This window comes from Hemicordylus capensis, chromosome 6 (genome assembly GCF_027244095.1).
Source record: "Hemicordylus capensis ecotype Gifberg chromosome 6, rHemCap1.1.pri, whole genome shotgun sequence".
Lineage (NCBI taxonomy): Eukaryota > Metazoa > Chordata > Lepidosauria > Squamata > Cordylidae > Hemicordylus > Hemicordylus capensis.
The window spans coordinates 55,707,715-55,731,460 of NC_069662.1; the positions used below are offsets into that span (position 1 = coordinate 55,707,715).

General features: G+C 45.1%; 2 protein-coding genes across 4 annotated transcripts; one reads left to right on the forward strand and one right to left on the reverse strand.

Moving 5' to 3' along the window:
- The first annotated feature begins 8 nt into the window (after positions 1 to 8).
- MLX (MAX dimerization protein MLX) lies at positions 9 to 10,667 on the forward strand. 2 transcript variants are annotated; one of them, XM_053263004.1, is made up of 8 exons: positions 9 to 773; positions 5,359 to 5,398; positions 6,455 to 6,544; positions 7,120 to 7,253; positions 7,473 to 7,572; positions 8,220 to 8,319; positions 8,589 to 8,790; positions 9,571 to 10,667. In XM_053263004.1, exons 1-8 carry the CDS (start codon positions 597 to 599, stop codon positions 9,625 to 9,627), a joined length of 900 nt encoding a protein of 299 aa, XP_053118979.1. In that variant the 5' UTR covers positions 9 to 596; the 3' UTR covers positions 9,628 to 10,667. The 2 variants fall into 2 exon arrangements, with proteins under 2 accessions (XP_053118979.1, XP_053118980.1); XM_053263005.1 differs by having other exon boundaries at positions 16 to 773; positions 7,147 to 7,253.
- A 436-nt stretch (positions 10,668 to 11,103) lies between these two features.
- On the reverse strand, positions 11,104 to 23,683 carry PSMC3IP (PSMC3 interacting protein). Of its 2 annotated transcripts, none has more exons than XM_053263006.1 (8): positions 23,496 to 23,683; positions 22,770 to 22,885; positions 16,208 to 16,297; positions 14,621 to 14,732; positions 14,284 to 14,429; positions 13,424 to 13,477; positions 11,693 to 11,752; positions 11,104 to 11,518 (listed from the first exon to the last, which is right to left on the reverse strand). In XM_053263006.1, exons 1-8 carry the CDS (start codon positions 23,530 to 23,532, stop codon positions 11,462 to 11,464), a joined length of 672 nt encoding a protein of 223 aa, XP_053118981.1. In that variant the 5' UTR covers positions 23,533 to 23,683; the 3' UTR covers positions 11,104 to 11,461. The 2 variants fall into 2 exon arrangements, with proteins under 2 accessions (XP_053118981.1, XP_053118982.1); XM_053263007.1 differs by having other exon boundaries at positions 22,770 to 22,882; positions 23,496 to 23,679.
- Positions 23,684 to 23,746: the final 63 nt, after the last annotated feature.

Sequence of the window (23,746 nt, forward strand, 5' to 3'; positions counted from 1 at the left end):
GTTACTTTTGCTGCCTTCCCCTCCCCCCCCCCGTCTCTCGCAAGGCAAAAGTGACAAGAGCTCATAGCAAATAGAGAAATGCAGAATTTTAGCATTGCTCAGGAATCCTTCTTCGTTTTATTTGGGGATGTGGGTGGGAGACGTTCTACTGTCCAGTCACAGCAACAATAGATTCTGGATTGCAGGAGTGGGCAGCTGCCAGGTCGGGTGCGCTTCGGAAAGCAACGAAGGAAAGAAGCAGTGGCCATCAGCAAGTCTCAGAACATGAAGCTATCAATCTATGTTTTCTGCGTCTATGTGGCAAAGTATATAACGTTTTTACCATAGAGGTAGCAAGCACTTCTTGAAGTTCATGAGGCTCTTAAGCCCTCGAGAGGAAGGGCGGGCGAAATCTTACTAAATTAGAACTAGTCGTGCCCATTTGTGTAAGGCCGATTTCGCCACAACTGGAGAGGATTAAGAGTCCAAGCCACACCGTCCTCCAGCAAGAAGAGCTACTCTCCCCGTACTTAGAATGCCCACAGTTGTCACCCAGTGGCTACTAGCAGAGCGAAATCCTCCAGGAAGAAGGAGGGGATCCATCCATAGCCAACCTGATGGGAAAGACTACATTTTCTAGAGTCACATGCATGCATTGCAAACCTAGAGGAGTTGGTTCTTCCCGGAAGTATCCTCCCATAGCCCTGATTGGCCGATCCAGGATGACACGTGAGACTGGGGGAAAGATGGCGGAGCCGCAGAGCGTCTCTCCGGAGGACCCCTGGGGAGGAAAAGTGAGTGTGGCCGCGGGCGGGGCGCGAGACAGGCGCGGGTCGGAATCAAGGCTTAGACTTCCCCGCGGTGAATTCGCGCAGGTGTGGGATGGCTTTCGCTAGCCTGTTGGACCCCGAACATGAGAAATGTTGGCGAGAGCGCCTCTGAGCATGGAAACATACGCTTTTCTCCCCCGGCTGAATAGAGCTAGGTAGCCGTTTGTGGAATTGACACCTAGACCAGTGGGGGTGGGGGGTGGGAGGCCTTTAATCTTCCCTGGAGCCGCTCCTTACAAATACATCGATCTCCTTGAGTCCCTTTCCACAGAACTGCGCTCCCAACAACCCGAAAAGCGGTTTGCAATCAAATCTGGTTTTAGTTGCATACGTGGTTTAATCAAACTAATAAACGATCATCCTAATTGGCTTAACGTTACTAAAGAGGTTCTTGAGCGATAACTGTTGCTCTTGTAGCTGGTATCTTTGTTTTGCTGGCAAAAACTATACCTTTTGATAGCTGCATGAGGATCATATTTGACAGATGCACCCTCTTCTGGCATGGGAATACAGCGGTCGTAAAAGGTGCCTCTGTTGAATTTTTACTTGCCATAGACCTGTTAAATACACACGAGGCCAGCTGGGAAAGAAAAGTGCCCCTATTTGATCGTCTGTATTAGTGTGGATTATTTCTACCCCCCCTAAAACTACATACAACAAAGGTATTATAATGGATGTAGCCCAGCTGCATTTTAAAAGAAAGGGATGCAGAATTCTAGCTTTGTAGCTGAGACTGTTGCTGTGCCTACTTCTGGTAAATATGTATTAGCACAGACAACTAGGTGCTGAGCAGAACAGCGATGGAGAGTTTGCATTCTATGTTAGATGGACAAGACAAGGAATCCCACTTTTTTGCGGTCTATAATGATGCCCAGCCTAGCCAGATCTTTGTTCCTCCTCTGATTGGGGAGTTGCCCCATTGGCCTCCTGTTACTCCTGCAGAAATAACGGATTTAATAGGTCGCCTTAAAATTGGAAAAGCTCCTGGTCCTGATCTTCTTCTTCCTGAACTATTAAAAGCCAACATAGAATGGTGGGCTTTAGTTCTAGCTAATTTATTTACATCTATTAATAGTTCAGGTGTTGTACCAGAGCAATGGAAAACAGCAATAGTTGTTCCCATATTCAAAAATGGTTCCCATTCAGATCCATCTAATTATCGACCCATTAGTTTGTTGTCAGTGGTTGGCAAACTATATGCTCTATATCTTTTGGATAAGCTTGAGGCATGGATTTCAGAAAATCAAGTTCTCGGGATTCAACACGCGGGCTCTAGAGCAGGCCGCTCTACTCTCGATCACTGTATGATCCTGCACCATCTAGCAAAGAAATACTCTAGCGGCCCCAAATGCAATTTTTTTGTTGCCTTTATCGACCTAAAATCTGCGTTTGATTCTATCTCCAGATATTTATTATGGTCCAAACTTGGAAAAACAACAATAGATAAGAGATTGCTATTTTTTATGATGCAGCTTTACTCCAACTCCTCATTACGGGATAGATAGGCTATCAATGGGGCCCTAACTGATTCTATCCCCTCTACTCGAGGGGTCAGTCAGGTCTGCGTCTTGGCCCCGACACTGTTTAATCTCTTTATTAATGATCTGGCTCCATTTCTGGAGAGTGTGGATTCCCATGCTCTGAAGCTGGATAACAAACGAGTGCCCGTATTACTTTATGCCAATGACGCAGCTGTGCTATCTCAGTCCAGATTAGGTCTGCAAAGACTGTTGCGTGCTTTTGCCGGCTACTGTAATGATAAACTAACAGTTAACTACAAAAAAACAAAGGTCCTGGTTTTCTCTAAATCCAGGAAATTATATAAATGGGTAATAAATCAGAACCACATTGAGCAGGTTTACAACTATAAATATTTAGGCATATTATTTCAATATAATCTAAATTGGAAAACCCACAGGCTGTCTTCAATTCATAAAGCCTGCAATACTCTCAGTGACTTTTTGCAATTTTATTACTCTAAAGGGGGCCAGTTTGTTCCCATGGCACTCCAGGTATTTCGTGCTAAGATTGTGGCCCAACTACTTTTTGGAGTCCCGCTATGGATCCAGGGAGTAACAGCTGAACTGGATATATTACAGTCTATTTTTCTAAGAGCAATCTTTGCAGTGCCTAGGTTCGTGCCTTATTCTGCTCTGTGCTTGAAATCTGGGTCTTTCTCCATAGTCTGTAAAGCCTGGGAGCTTACTTTTGCTAGATGGAGTAAACTTTTTTCAGAGATTCAGGAATTTTCTTTTTCCCAATATTTATGGGTGGATTCTTATCCCAACCCTTGGCTAACATATGTAAATAATAAAATTATGCAACTGGGCTTTTCTTCTTCAGAACTCCTCACTTGGGAACATAATAAGGTGAAGGAAATACTATTTCTCTGGTTGCATGATATCAAACGGCAGGAACTTATGTCTTCAGCCAATAGGACTTGCTCCCCTTTACATTTTGGGATTTTGCCACCTTGGGAAGATAGAGGTGCCTATTTATTTATTTATTTATTTATTTATTTATTAGTAATTACTTGCTAATTACTTAACAATGCTGCATTTTTCTAAATTTCGGGTTTCATTTGCTCGGGCCCAGTTTAACGTGTTGCCCTCTTCTCTTTTGGAACGGAGGTTTGCTAAAGATCATCCTGTTACGGTTTTTTGCCCTTGTGGTGCTGGCCACCTGGAAACTGTCACCCGTGTTTTGTTATATTGCTCTTTGTATCGGGATGCTAGAGAAGAATTTATTTCCCCTCTGTTACTCAAATTTCCTGGAAGGTGTGAGCTCTTTTATACATATTACTGTCTCGCGGATTCAAGCTCCGAGATTACAAAAATTGTAGCTAAATTTTTCTACATTGCCATTAGGTTAAGGTCCCTATTAAGCGTTTAATTGCGAGAGCTGTTTATTGTTTTTAAGTAATTTATTATGAGTGATTGTATTCTGTTTTATTGTGTTTTAGCATTGTTTATTGATCGTTGTATTGGACATATTTGTTATCCTTATTTCTGCTGGCCAATGGCCATAATAAAATTGATGGTGGACAAGACAAGGAAATATGAAAGATTTAAAGAGTGATGAAAGTAATATGGGTGGCGGGCAGTAGAACTTGCTGTCAAGATAAATCTAGGGTTCCTGGGAAAGAAGTGGGTTAGGAGCAGCGACTTCAGGTAAGAGGAGGTGCCACCTTGGCTAACACCAAAAGGGATTCAGGTATCCATATTCTTAATTCCTGCCAGCTAGAATAGTCGAGCTCCCTTTCCCCCCATCACCTCCAAATAGCCCCATTCTTCATCAAAGCTTCAATGTTCTAGCATGCTGTAGTAGAGACTGAGTCCTAGTTTGCTCAGTAGGGATGTGCACGGAACCACAGAAGCGTGGTCCAGCAATTGGGGGAGTCTCTCTTTAAGGGCGGGTGGTAGTACTTACCCCCCTCCCGCCGTTCTTCCCCCTCCGGCGCTGGTGCGTTTAAAAAGGGTGCATGCACGCCACTAGCTGTTCTCCGTTTAAGGCTTAGAAGGACAACGACGGGGGCAGGGCGCATGCGCGCCACTAGCTGTTCTCCGTTTAAGGCTTAGAAGGACAATGATGGGGGCAGGGGCGGCAGGGAGGAACTCTGCCGCCCCAAGAAGAGTTTTAAATGCACCAGCGCCGGAGGGGGAAGAGCGGAGGGGGGGAGTACTACCCCCCCTTAAAGAGAGACTCCCCTGCCCTTCCGAACCTCCGGACCGCCAGACTTCCAAACCGGTCCGGAGGGCTTTTCAATTGTGCCCGAACCGAACCATGCACACTACTATTGCTCAGCAGCCATGCTGCAGGCAGAGGCTGTGAACATGTGAAGCTGCCTGAGACGACTGGTCTGTCCATTCCAGTACTATGGTAGAAGCTCTGCAAGGTCTCTGGCAGATGCCTTTCCAAGCCCTCCTACTGAGATGCTTTTAATGGGGGATGTTGGGATAGGTTCTTAAAGAAATAGGTTCTTAATGTTGGGATAGGTTCTTAAAGTAACATACTTTTGACTTTTTTCTGGAGGTAGTGGGGAGGAGTATTTGCCTCACACCCAGAGGTTGAGTTTTAGAATTTCCAGTGTCACAACAGTCCATTGCCTTAGTGCAGCAAATTGTATGTGAATTAGAGTGATGCCCTTCTGCACACTGTTCTCCTCTCATTGTCACTGGGATGTCTCTGCAGATGATTTTTTAAAAGGGGGGGGGGGATATAAGGGGTGTTCATTGTAGTGCAAAAGTTGTATCTACCACAGTCTTGCTCTCAAAAATATTCCATTGGCCAGCTGCTGAGGACAAACTGCTTTGTTTTAATAGGAATCAGTGGGTTGCTGTTTTCCTTACTCATGGTTATATCCCCTCTGAGATTACAGTAATTGCTGAATTCACCTCTTTGTGCATAGAAGTATTGCAGTCCTGTTCTAGAAATGCTTGAGAAAGCTTATTCAGGACCATCCACTGGTCATGTGAGCCATCAGCTTGTATCTAAATCCAGTAAAAGGGAAAGTTGTCTAATTTTCTCTCTCTTTTGTGGCTCAAACCAGGTTGTTGACTCAACATTTAGTGACAACGGGCTGGATCCTGGTAAGTGTCTGTTAGCCTTTCTCATGACTCTCTGGTCTGCCTTCCCTCTTGCTAAAAATTCCTAGTACCCCCCCCCCCCCAATACTTGCATTTTAGCAGTTCCTTCCATGGTGAATTTATGCTATGTATCCACACATTTTTCCTGCCTTTAATAGCTAGCCATTATTTGTGGTCACCGTTAACTCTGACCCTCTCCAGAGTCCTCTGGCATGCCCAAAGATATTGTTTGACTTCATATGGAGCTCCAGAGGCATTCAAAATGAATCCAAGACACTGTGCAAATCAAGTGTGACTCCATCTCTCCTCCATATACTAGGCTTAGAAAAAAGGCAGCGTCTCGTCTTTGAGATTTACTACAGTTTGTAGTAAACTCTGAGAGTACTTCTGAAATCAGTGTAAAGTCAGAGAAGGGACAACTGGAATTGGGATGGTGGTGGTTTGCCACAGTGACCAGATTTGTGGGTCCTTTGTGCCATTCGTTGCTGTGCATACAACTTGTGCCCTATTCACAACTGATCATAACTTTGTGTTCTGCAGTAATTAATGTAGTAAATACAAGTTCATGACTGCAGTCCATAATACTGACTAAAATCCCTGCTTCATATATGATTAGAATCCTGCTTCATGTATAAGCATGCTTTGAAAGAGTGGAGAAAGTTGTTCTTCTACCCCTTTAATCATATTGACTACCAGTATTAAAGGTACCTAAAGGGTGTCATCTAATGGCACAGTGGGGAAATGTCTTGACTAGCAAGCTAGAGGTTGCCAGTTCGAATCCCCGCTGGTTTGTTCCCCAGACTATGGGAAACACCTATATCAGGCAGCAGTGATATAGGAAGATGCTGAAAGGCATCATCTCATACTGTGCAGGAGAAGGCAATGGTAAACCCCTTCTGTATTCTACCAAAGACAACCACAGGGCTCTGTGGGCGCCAGGAGTCAACCCCAACTCGACAGCACACTTTACCTTTACTTTAAAGGGTGTTAAGGGGTAACTAACTTTAATTACTTTGAAAATGCACTTTCAGATGGACTTTGGTATTCTTTACCTTCTAGCATTGTTTGTGGAAAGCAGGAGAAAAGGGAGCATTGCTTCAAGAGCCAACAGCATCGGTTCTACCAGTGCCTCTTCTGTACCAAATACAGGTATGGCCCATTGGCTCCCCCTTCAGTGGAATGGTTATTCCTTTCATTCAGCTATGTGGTGGACAGAGCCTCTGTCTTGTGCCCTTACATTCATTTCTGGGAAGCTGTGGTGAGAGAGGACACTGTATCAAGTGTTCTAGGATAGGAGGAGGAGATGCTGGAAGACTCCTTGAGGAAATGTTGGGTACAACTACTTGCCTGCAGCTGGTGGTTCTTTTGCTAGTGACTCTTGGAAGTCATTCTCCTGGCTTTACATGGCTAAAGTGAGACTCAGCTAGTCTGAATTTGAAAGGTACCAGTAGATCTGGGGGCTCTAATAACTTCCCACCACTGATTCCTAGTAGCCCAAGGCTGTGTGGCAACACTGGGAAAGAGAGGGCCCATGAAGAAGGTGTATTCCCATTTATCTTGGGAAATAAATCTGACTGGTGCTGTCAGCTTTCAAGTGATGGATCTTCATGCTCTTCTCTCAGGAACTTGAGCCTTTTGGTTAGGGAAATCTTGTGGGTGGGGAGCTGTTGAGAGCCCCTGCAAAGACTTCCCTCAGGCCCCTTCCCTCTGCCTTGTCCCCTTAGCTGACAAGGACTGTTCTCCTGCCACAGATGATGAAGATTCTGACTACCAGCAGGAGGCCTATAAAGAAACCTACAAGGACCGCCGCCGCCGCGCCCACACCCAGGCTGAACAGAAGCGGAGGGATGCCATCAAAGTGAGAATTTAGGATAAGCTGGGAGCCTGTGCTTGGCTCCTTCTGTTCCACATGCCATATCCAGCATGCTTGCTCTGCTCCCAAAGATCTTACATTGCTCCCACAGTGAAGGGAAAGGGAGCACAGGGTGCCTGGATTTTTTTCATTTTCATTCCATCACTTTGTTCTGCAGGGTAGGTTTGTTTTGAGCGTTGTAATGCTGCTCTTTCTCTTCCACAGAAAGGCTATGATGATTTACAGGCAATCGTACCCACATGCCAGCAACAAGATTTCTCAATAGGCTCTCAGAAGCTAAGCAAGGCAATTGTGCTGCAGAAAAGTGAGTTGGGATGGGAGGGGCAGGGACATCACCTGCTTTCCTCTGGGTTCTGATGTCCCCTCTGTTGACATCCTGTCTTCGTGTTACTTTAATCTTCTTCTGGTGGAATTCACTGCCACAAGATGTGGTGATGGCCACTAGCCTAGATGGCTTTATAAAGGGATTAGACAAATCCAGATAGGGCAGACCTATCAGTGGTTAATAGGCATGATGGCTACATGCTACCTCCCAGTTTCAGAGGCAGTATTTCTGAATAGCATTTGTTGGGAAGTGGGAGAGGGCTTTTTGCCCTCATGTCCTGCTTGTGGGCTTATTGGAGGTATCTGGTTGGCCACTGGAAAGCCAAATGCTGAACCTTTGATGTGATTCAGCAGGACTGCTACATCTTATTTGCTGCTAAAAAACTTCCAGTGATGTCTGGAAGCTCATCTCTATCTTACTCTATTTGGATTAAAACATTCTCTCTTAAGTGTATTTTACTGTTATGTTAATGTCTTGAGGGGGTCCGGCTCCCTTGTCTCCCTCCTAGAGAGAGAGCAAAGCAGCTTCAGTGCAACCTGGTTGAGGATTAACAATCTGGTGGAATAGGTACTGCCTCGTGGATTTTCAAAGATTCTTTCTCTAACTCTTGGCCTTTTTGTTTCCAGCCATTGACTACATTCAGTTCTTGCACAAGGAAAAGAAGAAGCAGGAAGAAGAGGTCTCCACGCTTCGGAAAGATGTGATGGCCTTGAAAATCATGAAAGTGTAAGACTGTGTGTGCATACATGCAGGCAGGCAGAGAGAGCTTGCTTCAATATGAGCTATCCCAAAATTCTTTTAAGGGAGGGAACTTGTTTCCCTTAATTACATACAGTATACCCCATCCCATCTTTAAGAGGGTTAGCCTCTCTCTCTGCAACATCAATCCTATAAAACATTCCAGGTTACAACACATCTTCCCTGTCCTTTTCCAGACCCAAGAATTAGGCTGTGTTCTTTTTCCCAAGCCCTCAAGGCACCTTTATACATTTCAGAAACTATGAACAGATTGTCAAAGCACACCAGGACAACCCAAACGAGGGCAAGAACCAGGTCTCTGACCAAGTGAAGTTCAACGTTTTCCAAGGCATCATGGATTCCCTGTTTCAGTCCTTCAATGCCTCCATCTCAGTGACAAGCTTTCAGGAGCTTTCTGCATGTGTCTTCAGCTGGATAGAGGAGCACTGCAAACCACAGGTAATTCCACAACTTGGGAGGATGTTGCTAGCAGACAAATTTAGCAAAGGTATCTTACTGGCCTTTCTGAATTCAATGCTGTTCACTAACCTAGGTAGTTAGTGACTATACAGGATGAGGGGCCTTATCTCCTTTGTGTTGTCACACATCACACCTCTGTTCAGTCACCCATAATCTCTTCGCACAGTTGGAACTGCATGGTTTGAACTCCTTGCAAGGAGAGCGGAATATTAATGACAAGCATTTTCTTCCTAATTCTGTGACCAGAAAGTCTACATTCAACAAAGATTGTATGAACAGGGTAGCTATCTAAAGTTATGAGTGTTTAATATTCAACTTCTTGGCATGAAGGAGGAAATGTGATTTCCAGGATACTGCCATGCCAGTTTGTGATAAGTATATTTAGCACATCATGGATAAACACATTCTTAGTGCCAACCTCCTCCCCCCTACTATATTATATGTATATGTGTTCCCCCTTTTAAGAGGCTGATGCCACAGGTCAGGAGTCTGAAATCTTACACTTTTTGGTTTAATCCAAGCAAGGCTCTCTTTCTCTGCCTTCTCACTCCTCCTAGAGCAGGGGTAAGCAATGTGTGGCTCTCCAAATATGGCTGAACTACAACTCCCATCAACCCCAGCCACTATTTATTACTGTGGGGGATGATGGGAGCTGTAGTCTAGCAACATCTGGAGAGCCACATGTTTCCCACCCCATCTTAGAGCATATCCTTAGCCTGGACCAATCCACGGAGTGTTCACTTAGCTCTTTTTCCACAGACCCTCCAGGACATTGTCATCGGCGTCTTGCAACAGCTGAAGAGCCAACTCTACTAACCATTGCTCACAACTGAGCAGCCTAGGAGAGGCATATTACAGCTTGGAGCAATGTGGTGAAGGGGCCTTGTTCCTGCCACTACTTCCTCTTCAAGCTTTTCTTGGGGCTACTGATTACATTTACCTCTACAACCCTCCTCTCAGCCTGCACTGCCAAGCTCTTTCAGTGAGCAGGAAAGTGATTAGCTATCTGTTGAAGAGGATCCGTCACTGCAATATCCCCCCTCTGAGCCTTGGCTCTGTTCCTTTTTGTATGTTGACCTAGCTTGTCTGAAACTAACCTACAGTACACCAGTCCTAGGGTTCCACAATGAGTCTGACTCCTTTCCCAAGAGCACAGAAGCACTGGGACTTGAGCGCCTTCCAGGCTTCCCTTCACCTTAAATCAGTAGCTGAGCTTCTGAATTCTCAGTGCAAGACACTGAGACATTACACATTTGGCTCAGCTTAAGTGGCACTGGCTAAGAGCTGCCAACTCTGCTTTGCACACAGACACTCGGATTCAATGCCAAGACAGCTTTATGTAGCATATGCTTTGGGCTAGGTTCTGGGCCCTGAATAAGTTATGCAATAAATTGGCTTGCTTTGCATAATTCTTCTGCAACCCTTGCAGAGAGGCAATAAGCCATACCACTGAAGCCACAACCTCCCAATCCTTTTTGTCCTCCTCCAGCTTTTGTAAGTGCTTGACCTACTCACAAGCATTGCCTGCTTTCAGTACTACAGATGCAAGAGTCTGGCTAAGCTTAGATTCTGTTTAAGAATCACAAGTGGCTTTTTGAGCACTTCAGAGCCCCTCAGTTTCCAAAGATACAGTAACATGAGCCGAAGCCAACCCTCCAATGCAATGTCTGCTTTCTGTTGTTCACCAACCACACAAAAAAGAATGTGGGTCTCCTGTTCTTAATAGGCACTGCTTTCTGGATCTGCTGCTGGTTGGTGGTGAAGGACTCTAGCTTGGACAGACCTCACTTGTGAAAATTAAAGTATTTTTATATGATGACAAGCATTCTAATAAATTTTGCAAAGTGTTTGAATGACTTAAGTGCTTCTGCATGGTTTGTTTTGAGCAACTAGGGGACCAGATCTAAAGCTTTATAGATCAGCCCCTCCACACTGAAATATCTGCTCTGACTTCTGGTAAGCCCCTCAATATCTAAAGTAGAAACCACTCCAACATTCTCCCCCCACCCCGTGAATCACAGAAGAGATGCAATGATTATCTAGTCCAGTAACAACTTGTTCAAGTCAGGCTACCCTAGACTTATAGCTCAATCTTATCCAAATTAGTCAGAACCTTAATGCCTCCAAGATTTTTTTTTTTTTTAAACTGCTCATAGGAATTTTTTTTCTGGTGTTTCCCAATATTTAGAGATGAAACATGCAGGATAGTAGGTTTGATAACCTTGCGGGCCTGCAAGATTAATCTTATTTCCACCTGATCTGGATATTCAGAAAAAGTATGAAAGTAGAACATGAGGGGGTGGGGTTAGTTTAATTTACACAATAGGGTCCACACAGAATGCAGGCCTGTTCCACAAAGAGATGATACAGCAGCCAGAGCAATTTAAATATTTATTTTGTGGTTCCCTCCCCACCCCTACCCCCCAACAATTTTCTCAATCTCTTACCAGCAGTCCTGTGTAGTGGGGCAAACAACCTGACATGCCTGGGGAGAGGTACTGGAACTAAGAACTAATAGTGCAGTGAGCAGGATCTGTTATCCCCACTGAATGAAAAGTACTTTCAAAAATATACAGAGCTATGGAAGATGTAGGACTGGAACTTGAATGCTAAATAGGTGTATGTTTCATAAGCCAGGCAAGCCTTTGGTTCAGACTGGAGGTAACGTAACATTTAAGTCTTCGTCCGTCTCAATGCCAACTTCCTCCTGTACAAAAGGACAACACATACCCTTAAGATGCAGGGCAGAAAAATAGGAGCATCCCACACCCGCTCTGTGCAGTGACTGGACTGTTGCATTGTGGGAGCTGATCCAGAATTGCCTGTTTAACCCACACTGTGTTATGTCGCACAATGCCAGGTGGGGTGTGTTTGTACTCACAAAAAACTGCTTCTTGCTCTTGGGGTAGCCTTCTAGGATTGCATCAAGGAGCTCTGTTGCCTGTTGTAACAAGAGTCAACACACATTAGCCACCTTCATCCAAGATTTTTAAAAAAAGCAACACACACTATATTGGCCCCAGGGTGGCTGTAAACTAAGATTACAGAGAAAAAGTTACCAGTCAAAAATAGGTTGACTAGCCTGACTGGATCAGGAGGATAGGCTGTGTTTACAAATTGTGGCTAGTGAGAATGGTGGCAATAAGCTTCTACCCATTTCTCAGCCTCTGGAATTATGACTTCCTAGGAATAATCAATGAGGCGGAACAGAATGAAAAACTCCACTTCTGGATTAGATTAGCCAAGCCTTGACATCCAATTATTTGTCCACTTCAGGTGTCACATGGAACAGTTTAATCCTGGTTCCACACAATGTTCTTGAGCCTGAGGGCTTGTGCTCTCCCCACTCCTGTTCACACATACCTATCGTGTTCTCTGCAGCTGCATCCGAGGACATCTGAGTGGGTTATCCTCTCCATATGGCTCAAGGCAGGACTATGCAAATTAAACAGCCTGGGGAGGATAAGCTTGCCCAGTTCTTTTAGTCCTGCACTAGCTCATGGCAGAACTTTTACTTTCTCTCTAATCATTCTCCATTTACTACATCTAATACTATATTTGCTCCTAATCCAGTATATTCCAATCTTTTATCCCAGCTTTTCCCCGTTTTTAAAAAAAATTCTTGTTCCATTTTCCCCCTCCTCCAACATTTCCTCTGCTTCTTACCTTCCTCCCTTGCATGTGAATGGGAGGGGCAAGCATGCAAGTTTGAGGCCTAGGAATGTTGCAAAGAACCAGGATTAAACCATGGTTCTGTGCTATGTCTGAATTTGTCCAGTGCATATCTCGAAATGTCATCTCCAAGCCTCGTGTCCAACTTGAGAATTAAGATTCCAGGACATTCTCCTTTTAAAAAAAAAAACTTGCACCTGCAAACATCAACCTGTTGCTTTGTTCAGCAGACACTAAACTAGGTAGCATAAACTAACTCAAAATACAAAGCGAGAAGCCAAACAGGCTGTGTCAGGCACAATGCTTGCAGCTAAGTGAATCAAAATGAGGGAGGAGAAACAGTAAGTGAGTTTGTATGTGTGGACAAAAACGCTCGAGAGGAAAAGATGGGACATGAAGAACAGACACAGGTAAGGATCAATAGAGGGCATATTCCCAGGCACAGTTAACATAACGAGCTGAAATAATTAGGAGATTGTTTTAAAAACACAGATGTGAAGATTCTAACTGCAAACAGAGAGATATGTCTCTCCTTTTAACACCAAAGCCCAGAAGTAATAATAAAATGCTCCTAGAAATACAGGCCCAACAGGCAACTTGGATATAACACCACACACAGTCATCAGCCATATGGGAATGAACTGCTCCCAAAATATTTTGGCATGGCTTCTGCACCAGGGAATCCAGATTTCTATGCTTAAAACTCTTTTAATCTGCAACTGAATTAATTGTGCATACAAAGCTAATCTGCACTTGTACACTGTAAACCACTGGCAAGCCCATTTTGTTTAACGTGTACAGAGTCTAGCACATTATGCATTGCACAGTGTGTAGTTCAGTGGCTTCAGCGTTAATATTTTTGGTTCACATCTGGACCAAACAATCTCTATCACTCCTGGGACAATGCACTCTATCCATGTGCACACAAATGTTGCCTTACCATTCTCTTCCGGCGACGCCATTCCCTGCAATACAGCTTCTTTTCATTGTACACCTGCAAGCAGCAACAGTAAGCAGTTCTTACACTCTCAGACCCCAGAAGAATGGCTGGCAATGCAGCCAGCCATGATGCAGGAACCAGGAGCACAGTAAGATATCATGCACTTACAGAAGGGACTGTTCACAGGTAAGGGCATCCTATGAAAGAAATTGCTTGTGTGCAATCTTAAGCAGGTCCCACAGCTAAAAGGCTTCTGAGCACATATGGTTATTTTCAACCAAGTGCCTGTTGAAGCAGGCAACTTCTATCAACTCCAAAATACATTTATTCCCATTTTGATGATGTTAACTCCAATTAGAGTAAGGCAGACATTGAATACTCTTGGTACAGACTGGCTTGGAGGATGTTGTCCTGATCCCGGATACCAGTGTGGTGTAGTGGCTAGAGTGCCGGACTAGGACCGGGGAGACCCGAGTTCAAATCCCCATTCAGCCATGATACTAGCTGGGTGACTCTGGGCCAGTCACTCTCTCTCAGCCTAACCTACTTCACAGGGTTGTTGTTGTGAGGAGAAACCTAAGTATGTAGTACTCTGAGCTCCTTGGAGGAAGAGCGGGATATAAAATGTAATTTTTTAAAAAAAAATCCCATTAAGACTTATGAGAAGAATAATGTGTGTTATGGCATCTCAAGCATCACCCATCTTCTGGTACTTGAGATTAGCTTGGAGACATTCAGCACCGTTAGGACCCCTATGCCCGGCCAACAGAGACCAGCAGGGCACCCAGAAGGGGCAAACTGTACCTGTCTGGACCCATGCCACTCCCTGCAGCCAGACCCTCCCTTGGCAGCTCAGTTACCTTTTCTTTCTCCTCAGGGGTCACATGATTGGCAGCAGATTTAATTCGCTCCAGTTTCTCTGTGTAATTGGCACAATCTTTTTTTAACTCTTCAATCTCCTTAACCATCTCTGGGGTTGTCAAAGAGCCCTTCAGGTCTTTCAGTTCTGGAATGGAATTGCTAGTTACAACAGCGGAGACAGCACTGGTCACAGTGGGAAGGGCCACAGGCACTGAGCACTACCGTTCAGAAACTAACAGTCCACAAAGGTTCCAACCGTTTATGTGCTATTTCTACACAGGACTATTTCTACACAAGGCTAGCTGAGCAGACTAACATAAACCTGCCTGAACACACCTGACTCCATATGTCGGCAGTTCTGTTGGAGGGTTTGTACTTTGCAGGACAGTTCTGAAATCTCATTGTCCAGGACTTTGAGTTCTGAATCACCCACACTGCCAAAGCGATCCTGGATAACAGAAGGCATGGGAAATGGCCATCAATTAAAATACACCCCCCAAAAAAGATATGAAGTACAATTGCTACTGCCATATTGCAAACTCTACCCTTCTAGTTTTTCAGATGGAATGCAGCAAGTCACAACTCTTCACAAACAGTTAACATTAACTTACAGCAGTGTTATTCATTGTAAAGCCCAGTGGCCACTGGCAGCCCTCATCAACCCTAAGTAGGGATGTGCACAAACTGGTTCGGCCACACCAAACTGGTTCAAAGGTGGCGCTGGCTTGAAGGTTCAACACCGGGGGTTTGTGTGTCTGCCTCTTTAAGGGTGAGGGAGGGTGCACTTTCTCTTCCCACCGCTTTTCCCATGTCGGCACTCTGTTTTTAGCAAAATACATGTGGTGGCAGCGTACCTCCCTGCAGCCCCTTCCCCCGTTCTTGGCCAGAAGTGGCCGGAATTATCGCCTGCGTGAGCTTCCGTCACACGTGTGACAGGCAAACGTGCAGGCGATACTTCTGGCCAAGAACGGGGGAAGAGGCAGTAGGGAGGTATGCTGCCACCCCATGGATTTCGCTAAAAACGGGGCGCCGGCGGGGTGACAGTGGCGAGAGGGATAAGTACACCCTCCCCCACCCTTAAAGAGGTACCCCCGCCAGCATCGAATTGCACCTCCGCGGTTCCATGCACATCACTAACCCTAAGTGTGGATCCTTGACTGTTTGTTAGGCCTGTGTGAAGCTTCAGCCAAAGCTGAATACTCTGCACAATCCACCTGGCACAATGTGGAGATGACCATTCTCACTGTGCAGTGCTGCGCTTTGCTCAGTGCCGGGAGATCCTTTAAGGGAAATGGAGCCCTCTTGAGCCCCTGTATCATCTTGGAAGGCATCGTACAGCCCTTCCCAGTGCTTTCCTCCTAGAACTAAGAGAGGGCTCTGTTTGTTTTTTAAAGGAGACAGTCCCAGCTCTGAGAAAAGCATAGTTCTGTGCAGAGGCTAGCACTGTAGGGAAATGGCTTTCACACTGAAGTTTTTTCAACAAAGCGGCCCCCACGTGAAAAATAATGAAATCACAGATTTACAGAGAAATAGAGAGATTTAGAAATCCATTATCTCCTTTACTACTACTACAAATATTTATATACTGCTTTTCAACAAAAGTTATCAAAAGTTCTTTAGAAAAACTCTACACATAGTTTACTTGTCAAGTCTGCTTCTGGTACTTTTTTTTAATTAATAAAAAGCATGGTGGTTTTAGTACAGAAACTCTTTGCTTTGTAACATTAAGAAACGCTTGACTATATTGCTAAACTACACATTTCATATGTAGCAGTTTATTTCCCCCTTGCTAATAAAAAATCATTCCAATCAAATAATTTGGATTTACTAAATAGTTGTGTTAGAAATATGTTACAGGTAGTTCGCACCAGTAGCTAAACTAAATATTTGCTTCTTACATAAATCAGAAGGCATTTCCCTTACCTGGTCTGGAAAATAGATTTTTTGCTTCCCATAAACCTTCTCTTTGATCTTCCCTTGCTGAGCCAACTGCTCTAGAGCCTTCACTACAGCCTAGAAAAACAAAAGAAGAATCAGACTGAGACAGTAACATTGGTAGACTTACCGTGAAGGGTACTTGCTCCTCCGTGTATGAGGGTATCCTTTAGAATGGGTTGTGGTATCCAGCTGCTCCCACTGACAGGACTGAATGTCAATCAAATGAGTCCCATGATGCCCCGGGAGGAGGCACCTCCCAGTTCCACGACTGTCTGGTGGACAATGGAGAGAGCTTCCAGAGAATATGGAAAAAAGAGTAACTTTTAGGAGACAAAACGACAGTTAGAAGAAAGAGACAGTTGTTCCCCTACGTGGTCAACTGAGATCCGAACACACCAGGGAAGAACCTCACCCATAAAGCACGGGTGGGCCAGATACCCTGGTACACTGAGGAGAAAGTACCCTTCACAGTATGTCTACCAATGTCCATTTCTCCCTCAGTGTAGGAAGGTATTCTTTAAAACAGGACATACCAGAATGGTAAGATGTTAAAGGGGGGGGGCAGGGGGAGTTTATGTCTGAACCACCAGTTGTAAAACAGTACAGTGGTATACATGAAGCGTGTAGTGCTTGACAAAAGGAGTGATAAGAGGACCACACTGCTACTCTACATATTTGAGACAGAGAGGTGTTCATTGCAAAAGCTGCAGAGGTAGAAGCGCTCCTAATTGAATGGGCAGTAATCCTCCCCAGAGAATGAAGCGACAGTGATTCATAAGCCAAGGTAATGCAGGCTCTGATCCAATGGGAAAGCATGGCTGTGGAGATCTTTGTGCCAATAATGGCAAGAAGAAAAGAGATAAAAAGGGAGTCTGATCAACGATATTCCTTGATGTGTTCAATATAGATTTTTAAAGCTCTTCTGACATCCAGTTTGTGCCAGATTTTTTCTCTTGAGAGTGCTTTGGAGAAGGATAGAAAGAAGACAGGATAATGTCCTGGTTGCTATGGAATGCGGTATTAATTTTAGGGTAGAAAGTAGGATCCACCTTCAGCACTATGAAGTCAGGATGAAATAAGCAGAGGTGCTTTTGGACTGACAGCACACTTAACTCAGAAATTCTTCTAGCCATGTTATGGCTATTAAGAAGAAAACCTTGTAGGAGGGAGCATCTTAAGAGGAACTGATTTGAGAGGTTCAAAAGGATACTTGTAAGCATATATAATACCTTATTTAGATTCCAAGAGGGGAATCTATGCACTGTGGATGGAGATATTTTTGCTGCCCTGCACAGAAACCTCTATGTGCGAATGTAACGCTTACAGAGACCTGGATGAGGAGCGGAGAATACTAGGGGCATTAGATTATAATCCCTTTTCCAGACCCGCTGGCAAAAATTCCAAGATTTGGGGAATATTAGCTTGTAAAGTGTTGATACTACGGCATTTGCACCAGCGAATTAAAATTGCCCAGGTGGTCTGGTAGATTTTTGTCATGGAATGCCATCTGGAGGCTAGAATGGGGTCTTGAATGGTCAAAGAGTAGCCTTTTGCTGCTAGAATGTGCTGCTCAATTTCCAAACATGAAGTTGAAGCTATGAAGGGTCTGGATGCCAGAGAAGTTCCTGCATGAGAAGGTCTGGATGATTTGGAAGAGGACATAGAGGGCCTACTATTAGAACTACTAGGTCTGAAAACCACACTCTTCGGGGCCAGAATGGGGTTATTAGAATAGGATCTGTTTTCTGACAGAAATTTTGGATAACCCTCAGTGTCAGAGCAAAGTGAGGGAATGTGTACCTGAATGACCCTGAGGCCATGGAGATGTTAGCACATCCGTTGCTCTGCTAGATGATACAGGAATCTGGAGTAAAACCTGGGTGTCTGAGCATTGTTTGGTGAGGCAAATAGGCCCAAAATTGGAAGCCCAAAGAGGTGAACAATTTCTTTTAAGATGCTGGTGTGAAGTTTCCATTCTCCCTGGTTGAGGTGGTGGCAACTCAGCCAATCCGTCACGGCATTGTGTACTCCGCTCAGAAGTTCTGCCTTGACAGAAAGTAGGTGTGATTCTGGCCATGCTAGAATGAGGTCTGTTTCCTTCATCAGAGATAGGGACCGTGTCCCACCTTGCCTTTTGTTGTGTGCCTTGGTAGCAGTGTTGCCTGTGAGTATCAAATGTGCTGTCCGTTAATTAGTGGGTGGAAGCAGAGGCAGCTGAGCTGCACACAGTTCTAACCAGTTTATGCTGTGGGCAACCTCTGCAGGAGTCCATAGACCTTGAACCACTGTGACCTGTAATGGGCTCTCCGACCCTTGTTGCTTCCTTCTGTGGTGATTAGAACTCAGTGTGGTTTCTTGAGGCGAAGGTCCCGAGAGAGAGCTGAAGACGTCCACATAAGAGAAAGTTGTAGGGAAGGGGGAACTGGGATCTGCATAATTGACCTTGCCATGATCTAATCCTGATATGGTAAGAGCATCCACTGTAAAGGTCTGGACAGAGGACAGAGTCCAGGCAGGAGATCATCAACCCCAGCAGTTGAGCCAAGGCCATCAGATCCGCCAAGGGACGAGAGAGAACCATTTGTACCTGAGCCCGGATTTGGGAACTGTGATCTAGAAGAAGTGACAGGAGCTCCCGGGAGGTGTCTATGTTGACTCTCAGGTGAATTAAGCTCTAGGATGGCATGATGGAGATTTTGGCAAGATTCACCAGGAACCCATGGTCATCCAGGAATAGTGTTCTGAATGTCTTTCTGCAACCTGTAAAGAGAGTGAAACCTGATTAAATGCAGATATACGTGAAGACTGAGTATGTACATGTGCGCCACCAGGACCTTTGTAAAAACCCTGGGGGCCGAGGACAGACTGAACAGCAGGGCCCAGTACTGGTAGTGCTCCTGTGCATAGATGAATCAAAGAAAACAATGATGGACTGGTAGAACTGGTATATGGAGATATGCCTCTTTGAGGTCTACAGATGTCAGATAGTCTCCTGGATGTATTGCCTCCATTATGGTGTGTACTGTTTCCATCCTGAACTTGCATTTGTGAATGAACTTGTTCAGGTGCTTTAGGTCCAGCACCACCCTCCAAGACCTGTCCTTTTGGGGAACAAAAATAAAATAGATGCCCTGACATCTTTCTGTTGAGGGTACTAGTTCTATTGCTCTGATTTGAATCAGATGCTGAATGGCTAGATTCACATAGAGATGCTTGGAAGGATTCTTGGAGAGTGGTGTTCAGTGTTCTCTCTAATTTTTTTCATCTGTGTGTAGAATGAGTTTTGTTCTGGATGGCAGTATCAAGGCAGTGTGTGCGCACAGGTATTCAGAGTGGGACCTTCCTGATTCAACCTGAGTGGGATTGAACATTAACCGAGTGGACATCAAAAAATGTGTGAGTGCACGCATGTTTGCACACCTTAGAGGGAACGCTGGTGGTGTTGGGTGAAAATGGTCTGGATGGAAAAACAGAAAATCTAGGGAATAACCCTCTCTGATGGTAGAAAGAACCCACTGGTCTTGAGTGATGTTCTGCCATGTGTGAAGAAAAGCTTGAAGTCTCCCTCCCACCGGTGGAAGCGGGTAGTCATTGTTGGTTCTGATTCTTGTTGGGTCTGGTGAATTGGGAATTGTTGTATGGTTGCCCTGGTTGGAGGATCTGAATTGATGCCTGTTCCTGTTGAGTTCCATGATGCTTGCCAGGAGGCCCTATTAGGTCTGTTGTTTCTGGGACGTGTAGGAAAAGTCCTGCTCGAACGAAAAAAGTTATTAGAGTGGTAAGGCTTTCTGTTGTCTTTTTTAGTGGAGTGCATGGCATTCTTTTTGTCCGTGGTCTCTGTGAGGACCAGGTCAAGAGATTCCCCAAAAGATTTAGCACCCTTGAATGCAGAGTGTGCCATATTAAGCTTGGATCTCATATCTGCATCCAATTTTTTTAACCATAAACTTCTGTGTACCACAACATCTAAAGCTAGGGTCCAAGCTAAAAATTGTAGGGGAGTCCAAGTTAGCATTAGCCATGAAAACTGCTGCCTTGGCCAATTTATTAATGCCTTGTCTTATCTTGGTTTGCCTTTGAGGCAATTCCTTTCATATCTCCTTGGCCTACAGTATGGAGGCTCTGGCAAAAATGGAGGTGGCTGCAAAAGCCTTAATAGCCAGAGCAGAAGCCTCATGTGATTTACATAGAAAGAAATTGTTCTTTTTATTTTTAGGTGACTTGAGGTATTCCTCACCATCTTTTGTTACTACTGCACCTGAAACCAGGGAGACTAGGGCATCAACAGGAGAAATGGCCAGTTTATTTATAATATCGGAAGGCAGATTGTAAAAACGCTTAAGCAGAGACCCTTGACTCTTGCAGGATGTCATGGCATCCCATTCCCTCTGTTAAACCTCTTGGAAAAGTTCAGGAAAAGGGATAATTGGCTTAGTTTGAGAGCTGGAAGGAAAAATCTCTTGGGCCATTGACCCAGAGGTAGCAAAGGAATTGGCATTAACTGACTTTTCCCGTTGAGTGAGAGAGCACCTCTTAGGAGTTTTTTTGGGCCTAGTTAGCAATGGGACCCGCTGGTTGTGCAGCTGAAAATATTTGACCTTGCAGTGGGACTGGTGGACCCACTACATTTCTCCTTGAAAGTTCCACTGCCACAATGTCCCTGAACCATGTGGAGAGGTCCATGGGAAGCTGTTTCCCATGTAGGGAACTGGTGAACAGTCCTGAGGAATAGTGGAGGGACCCCATGGCACGGGAGACTGTAAAGGATGGGCACCATTACTCACGATCTCATAGTAGGGCAGGAGACTGTCCTAGTCATTCACTCCTGTTGATTCCTTGTCCACAGGAAGATCACCCTCATTGGATTGTCCCTCTTCCTCTCCCAGAGAATCAGCTCCAATTTCTCCATCTGGCCCTGGGTCCAAGTTGTTCTCAGGTGCAGGGGAGGGTCAGGGAGTAAAAGCACCTGGTCTGGCGACATCTTCCTCATGGCCGCGAGCACTAAGGGCCTGTGGTTGGGCTGACCCAGTGAAGTCTGCCCCTCGTCTCAGCTGTGGGCTGGTGTTTCTGCCCATAGGGTTGGAACCACACTCTAATGGCTGGACCTGCATGATTGAGGGTGGAGTCCTGGTTCACAGGTTTGCTAGGGACGTGCCTTCATTTTCTGAGGTGCTCCACTATTGCAGTGGGGCGGGAGCACTTGCTAGTATGGTCCCTACCTCTTTCCTGCCCCTGGATGGGAATCACTGGATCATCAGACAATGAGGCAGCCTGGTTGGAATGTGGTTGCTCCACTGGGTGGTCGACAAGAAGGAGAAATGCCCAAGGAGGTTGAAAAGGATACAGAGCAGATACAGAGCAGACACAAGGATGGGGGTGGGGTACAGGTGAAAATAGATCAAGAATGAAGAAAATGGAGGAGCTCTTCAGTTCCAGTCCTGTCTTCAGGCGCAAGACAGGACCGGAACTAGGAGGTGCCTATTCCCAGGTCACCATGGGACTCCTTTGATTCACATTCAGTCCTGTCTGTGGGAGCAGCTGGATAGCACAACCCATTCTAAAGGATATCCTCCTATACTGAGAGAGAAACATTAATATTCCTGAGAGATCTGTAAAATGAAGGAGACAGACAGCATTTGTATACAAAAAGTATTTTTGTCAACAAGAAGATCTTTGTGTACCAAAAGAGGCTTATGGGTTCTAAAGACCATCACAATACAACCCTTGACAATAGACTTAGCGCTATCCACCAATAAGCAGTGGGGAGAACTGCAGAGTCCGGTATCTGGCAGCATCATGTGAGTTTTGCTACAGCTCTGCTTGACCAGGAGCAACTCCTCACTGCATCACATGGTCAAAAGCTGCTGCTGAAAACAGACATGGTGAAGATGAATTTAAAATGTCTGGGGAAAAATTGTATATTCCAGCCAGCCAGTTGCTTCGGAGATGCTTCATGCCACCAAGCATCCAGCATGGTGAGGAACATACAGTATTTGCTGCTGCTTTTTTTTTTTTTTAAACATATGAATCTTTCTTCATTACTGGCACTCTAGAATCCCATCTACTCAGGAATCCCATCCCATCCCAACCCATCCCTTTGTGTACCCTACAACACTGACAATCTTTTAAATCAGAATTGTGTTGAACTAGGAATGTCCCGTAGTACCTTAAGTGGCACAGCAGGGAAATGCTTGACTACCAAGCAGAAGGTTGCCGGTTCGAATCCCTGCTGCTACTATATCGGGCAACAGCGATATAGGAAGATGCTGAAAGGCATCACCTCATACTGCGTGGGAGGAGGCAAAGGTAAACCCCTCCTGTATTCTAACAAAGAAAACCACAGGGCTCTGTGGGTGCCAGGAGTCAAAATCGACTTGAGAGCACACTTTACCTTTAGGAATGTCCCAGATATTCCAGGATATTTTAAAAATAGATAGATCACATATGAAAAGTAGAGTGCATTGCTGTTTTAACTTTTGGGGTCTTTGGGATCACTGTACCCCTTTTCATTATGAAATATAAGAGTCCCCACACATTTGCCTCTCACCGTCTTGCCCAGGCCATGCTCTCGTTGCAAGTTGCCAAAGGCGTCCTGTGCACTGTGGGGCCGGTTCTGTTCTTGAAGATAACGTAGCAGGATGGCAGCTGCCCCTTCTCCAGCTCCTCAGAAAGAAGTGTATCAGAAAAAGGCAATTAAGATGGGATGGTAAGCAATCACATCCTGGTTGCAGAAAATAGGGGACTCTATTGTGGACAATAGCCAGTGTGGAGAAAACTGGCTATTGTTGCGAAAGGCAGAGAAAAAGAGGTTCTTGGTATACAAGAGAGATTATACATGCGGCGGAACAGTGTTGGGGAACAAATGGGCAGCACTGGGCTTTAAGCAGAAAGGCCTGAAGCTTAAATCCTTAGTTAGCCAATTACTCACTCTAAGGCCTGGCCAGGGCGACATAACCACTTACAGTCTCGATGCTCTTCTACATTACAGCTATTGGGACTGTGCAGATTTGGCAAGCATATACAAGAAACACATACATGCACAGACACACACCCCGTGGCACACAATCCAGGCTTTTTCCTAATTAATTGTCTTAGATTCCTCTTATAAACCTCAAGGTTTTTATTTGTATATATCAGCATACTCTTCAATACTAATTGACAGAAAGTGATTTTCGATGGTGTGAAGGAGACCCGCCGTAAGCAAGTGTCGCCTAGCAACGGGAAAGCGGCGGCGGTCCAGTCCCATGGCCTAAGGGCACGTTCCCTGCCTTACCCGCAGCCCCCTCCCGGATTTTTCCTCCTGCGCTCATTCTGACCACGACGGAGGCTCCTGCCAGAAACAAGCGGAAGCGGAAGCTTGCTGCTTAAAAAAAACAAAAACCCACCCTTGAAGACCAAAAAAAATGTACTTCAAAACATAGATTTACTAGACTTAAAAACCTAAATCGACACAGACATGGTCCAACTTCCGGGTTAACTTTTGACGCCATTTTTTTCTTCCCTGGGCGGAAGTGACGGATGCCC

What these genes read in the sequence shown, in the direction of transcription:
- PSMC3IP (XM_053263006.1), bottom strand. Translation starts at nt 23,532, where the DNA reads ATGAGCGCAGGAGGAAAAATCCGGGAGGGGGCTGCGG. An exon ending in GGCGTCGCCGGAAGAGAATG is followed by an intron (nt 11,753 to 13,423) that starts GTAAGGCAACAT and finishes TTGTTACAACAG; the next exon opens with GCAACAGAGCTCCTTGATGC. An exon ending in AGAGCAAGAAGCAGTTTTTT is followed by an intron (nt 11,519 to 11,692) that starts GTGAGTACAAAC and finishes CCTTTTGTACAG; the next exon opens with GAGGAAGTTGGCATTGAGAC.
- MLX (XM_053263004.1), top strand. Translation starts at nt 597, where the DNA reads ATGGGAAAGACTACATTTTCTAGAGTCACATGCATGCATTGCAAACCT. An exon ending in AGGACCCCTGGGGAGGAAAA is followed by an intron (nt 774 to 5,358) that starts GTGAGTGTGGCC and finishes GGCTCAAACCAG; the next exon opens with GTTGTTGACTCAACATTTAG. An exon ending in GCCTTGAAAATCATGAAAGT is followed by an intron (nt 8,320 to 8,588) that starts GTAAGACTGTGT and finishes TATACATTTCAG; the next exon opens with AAACTATGAACAGATTGTCA.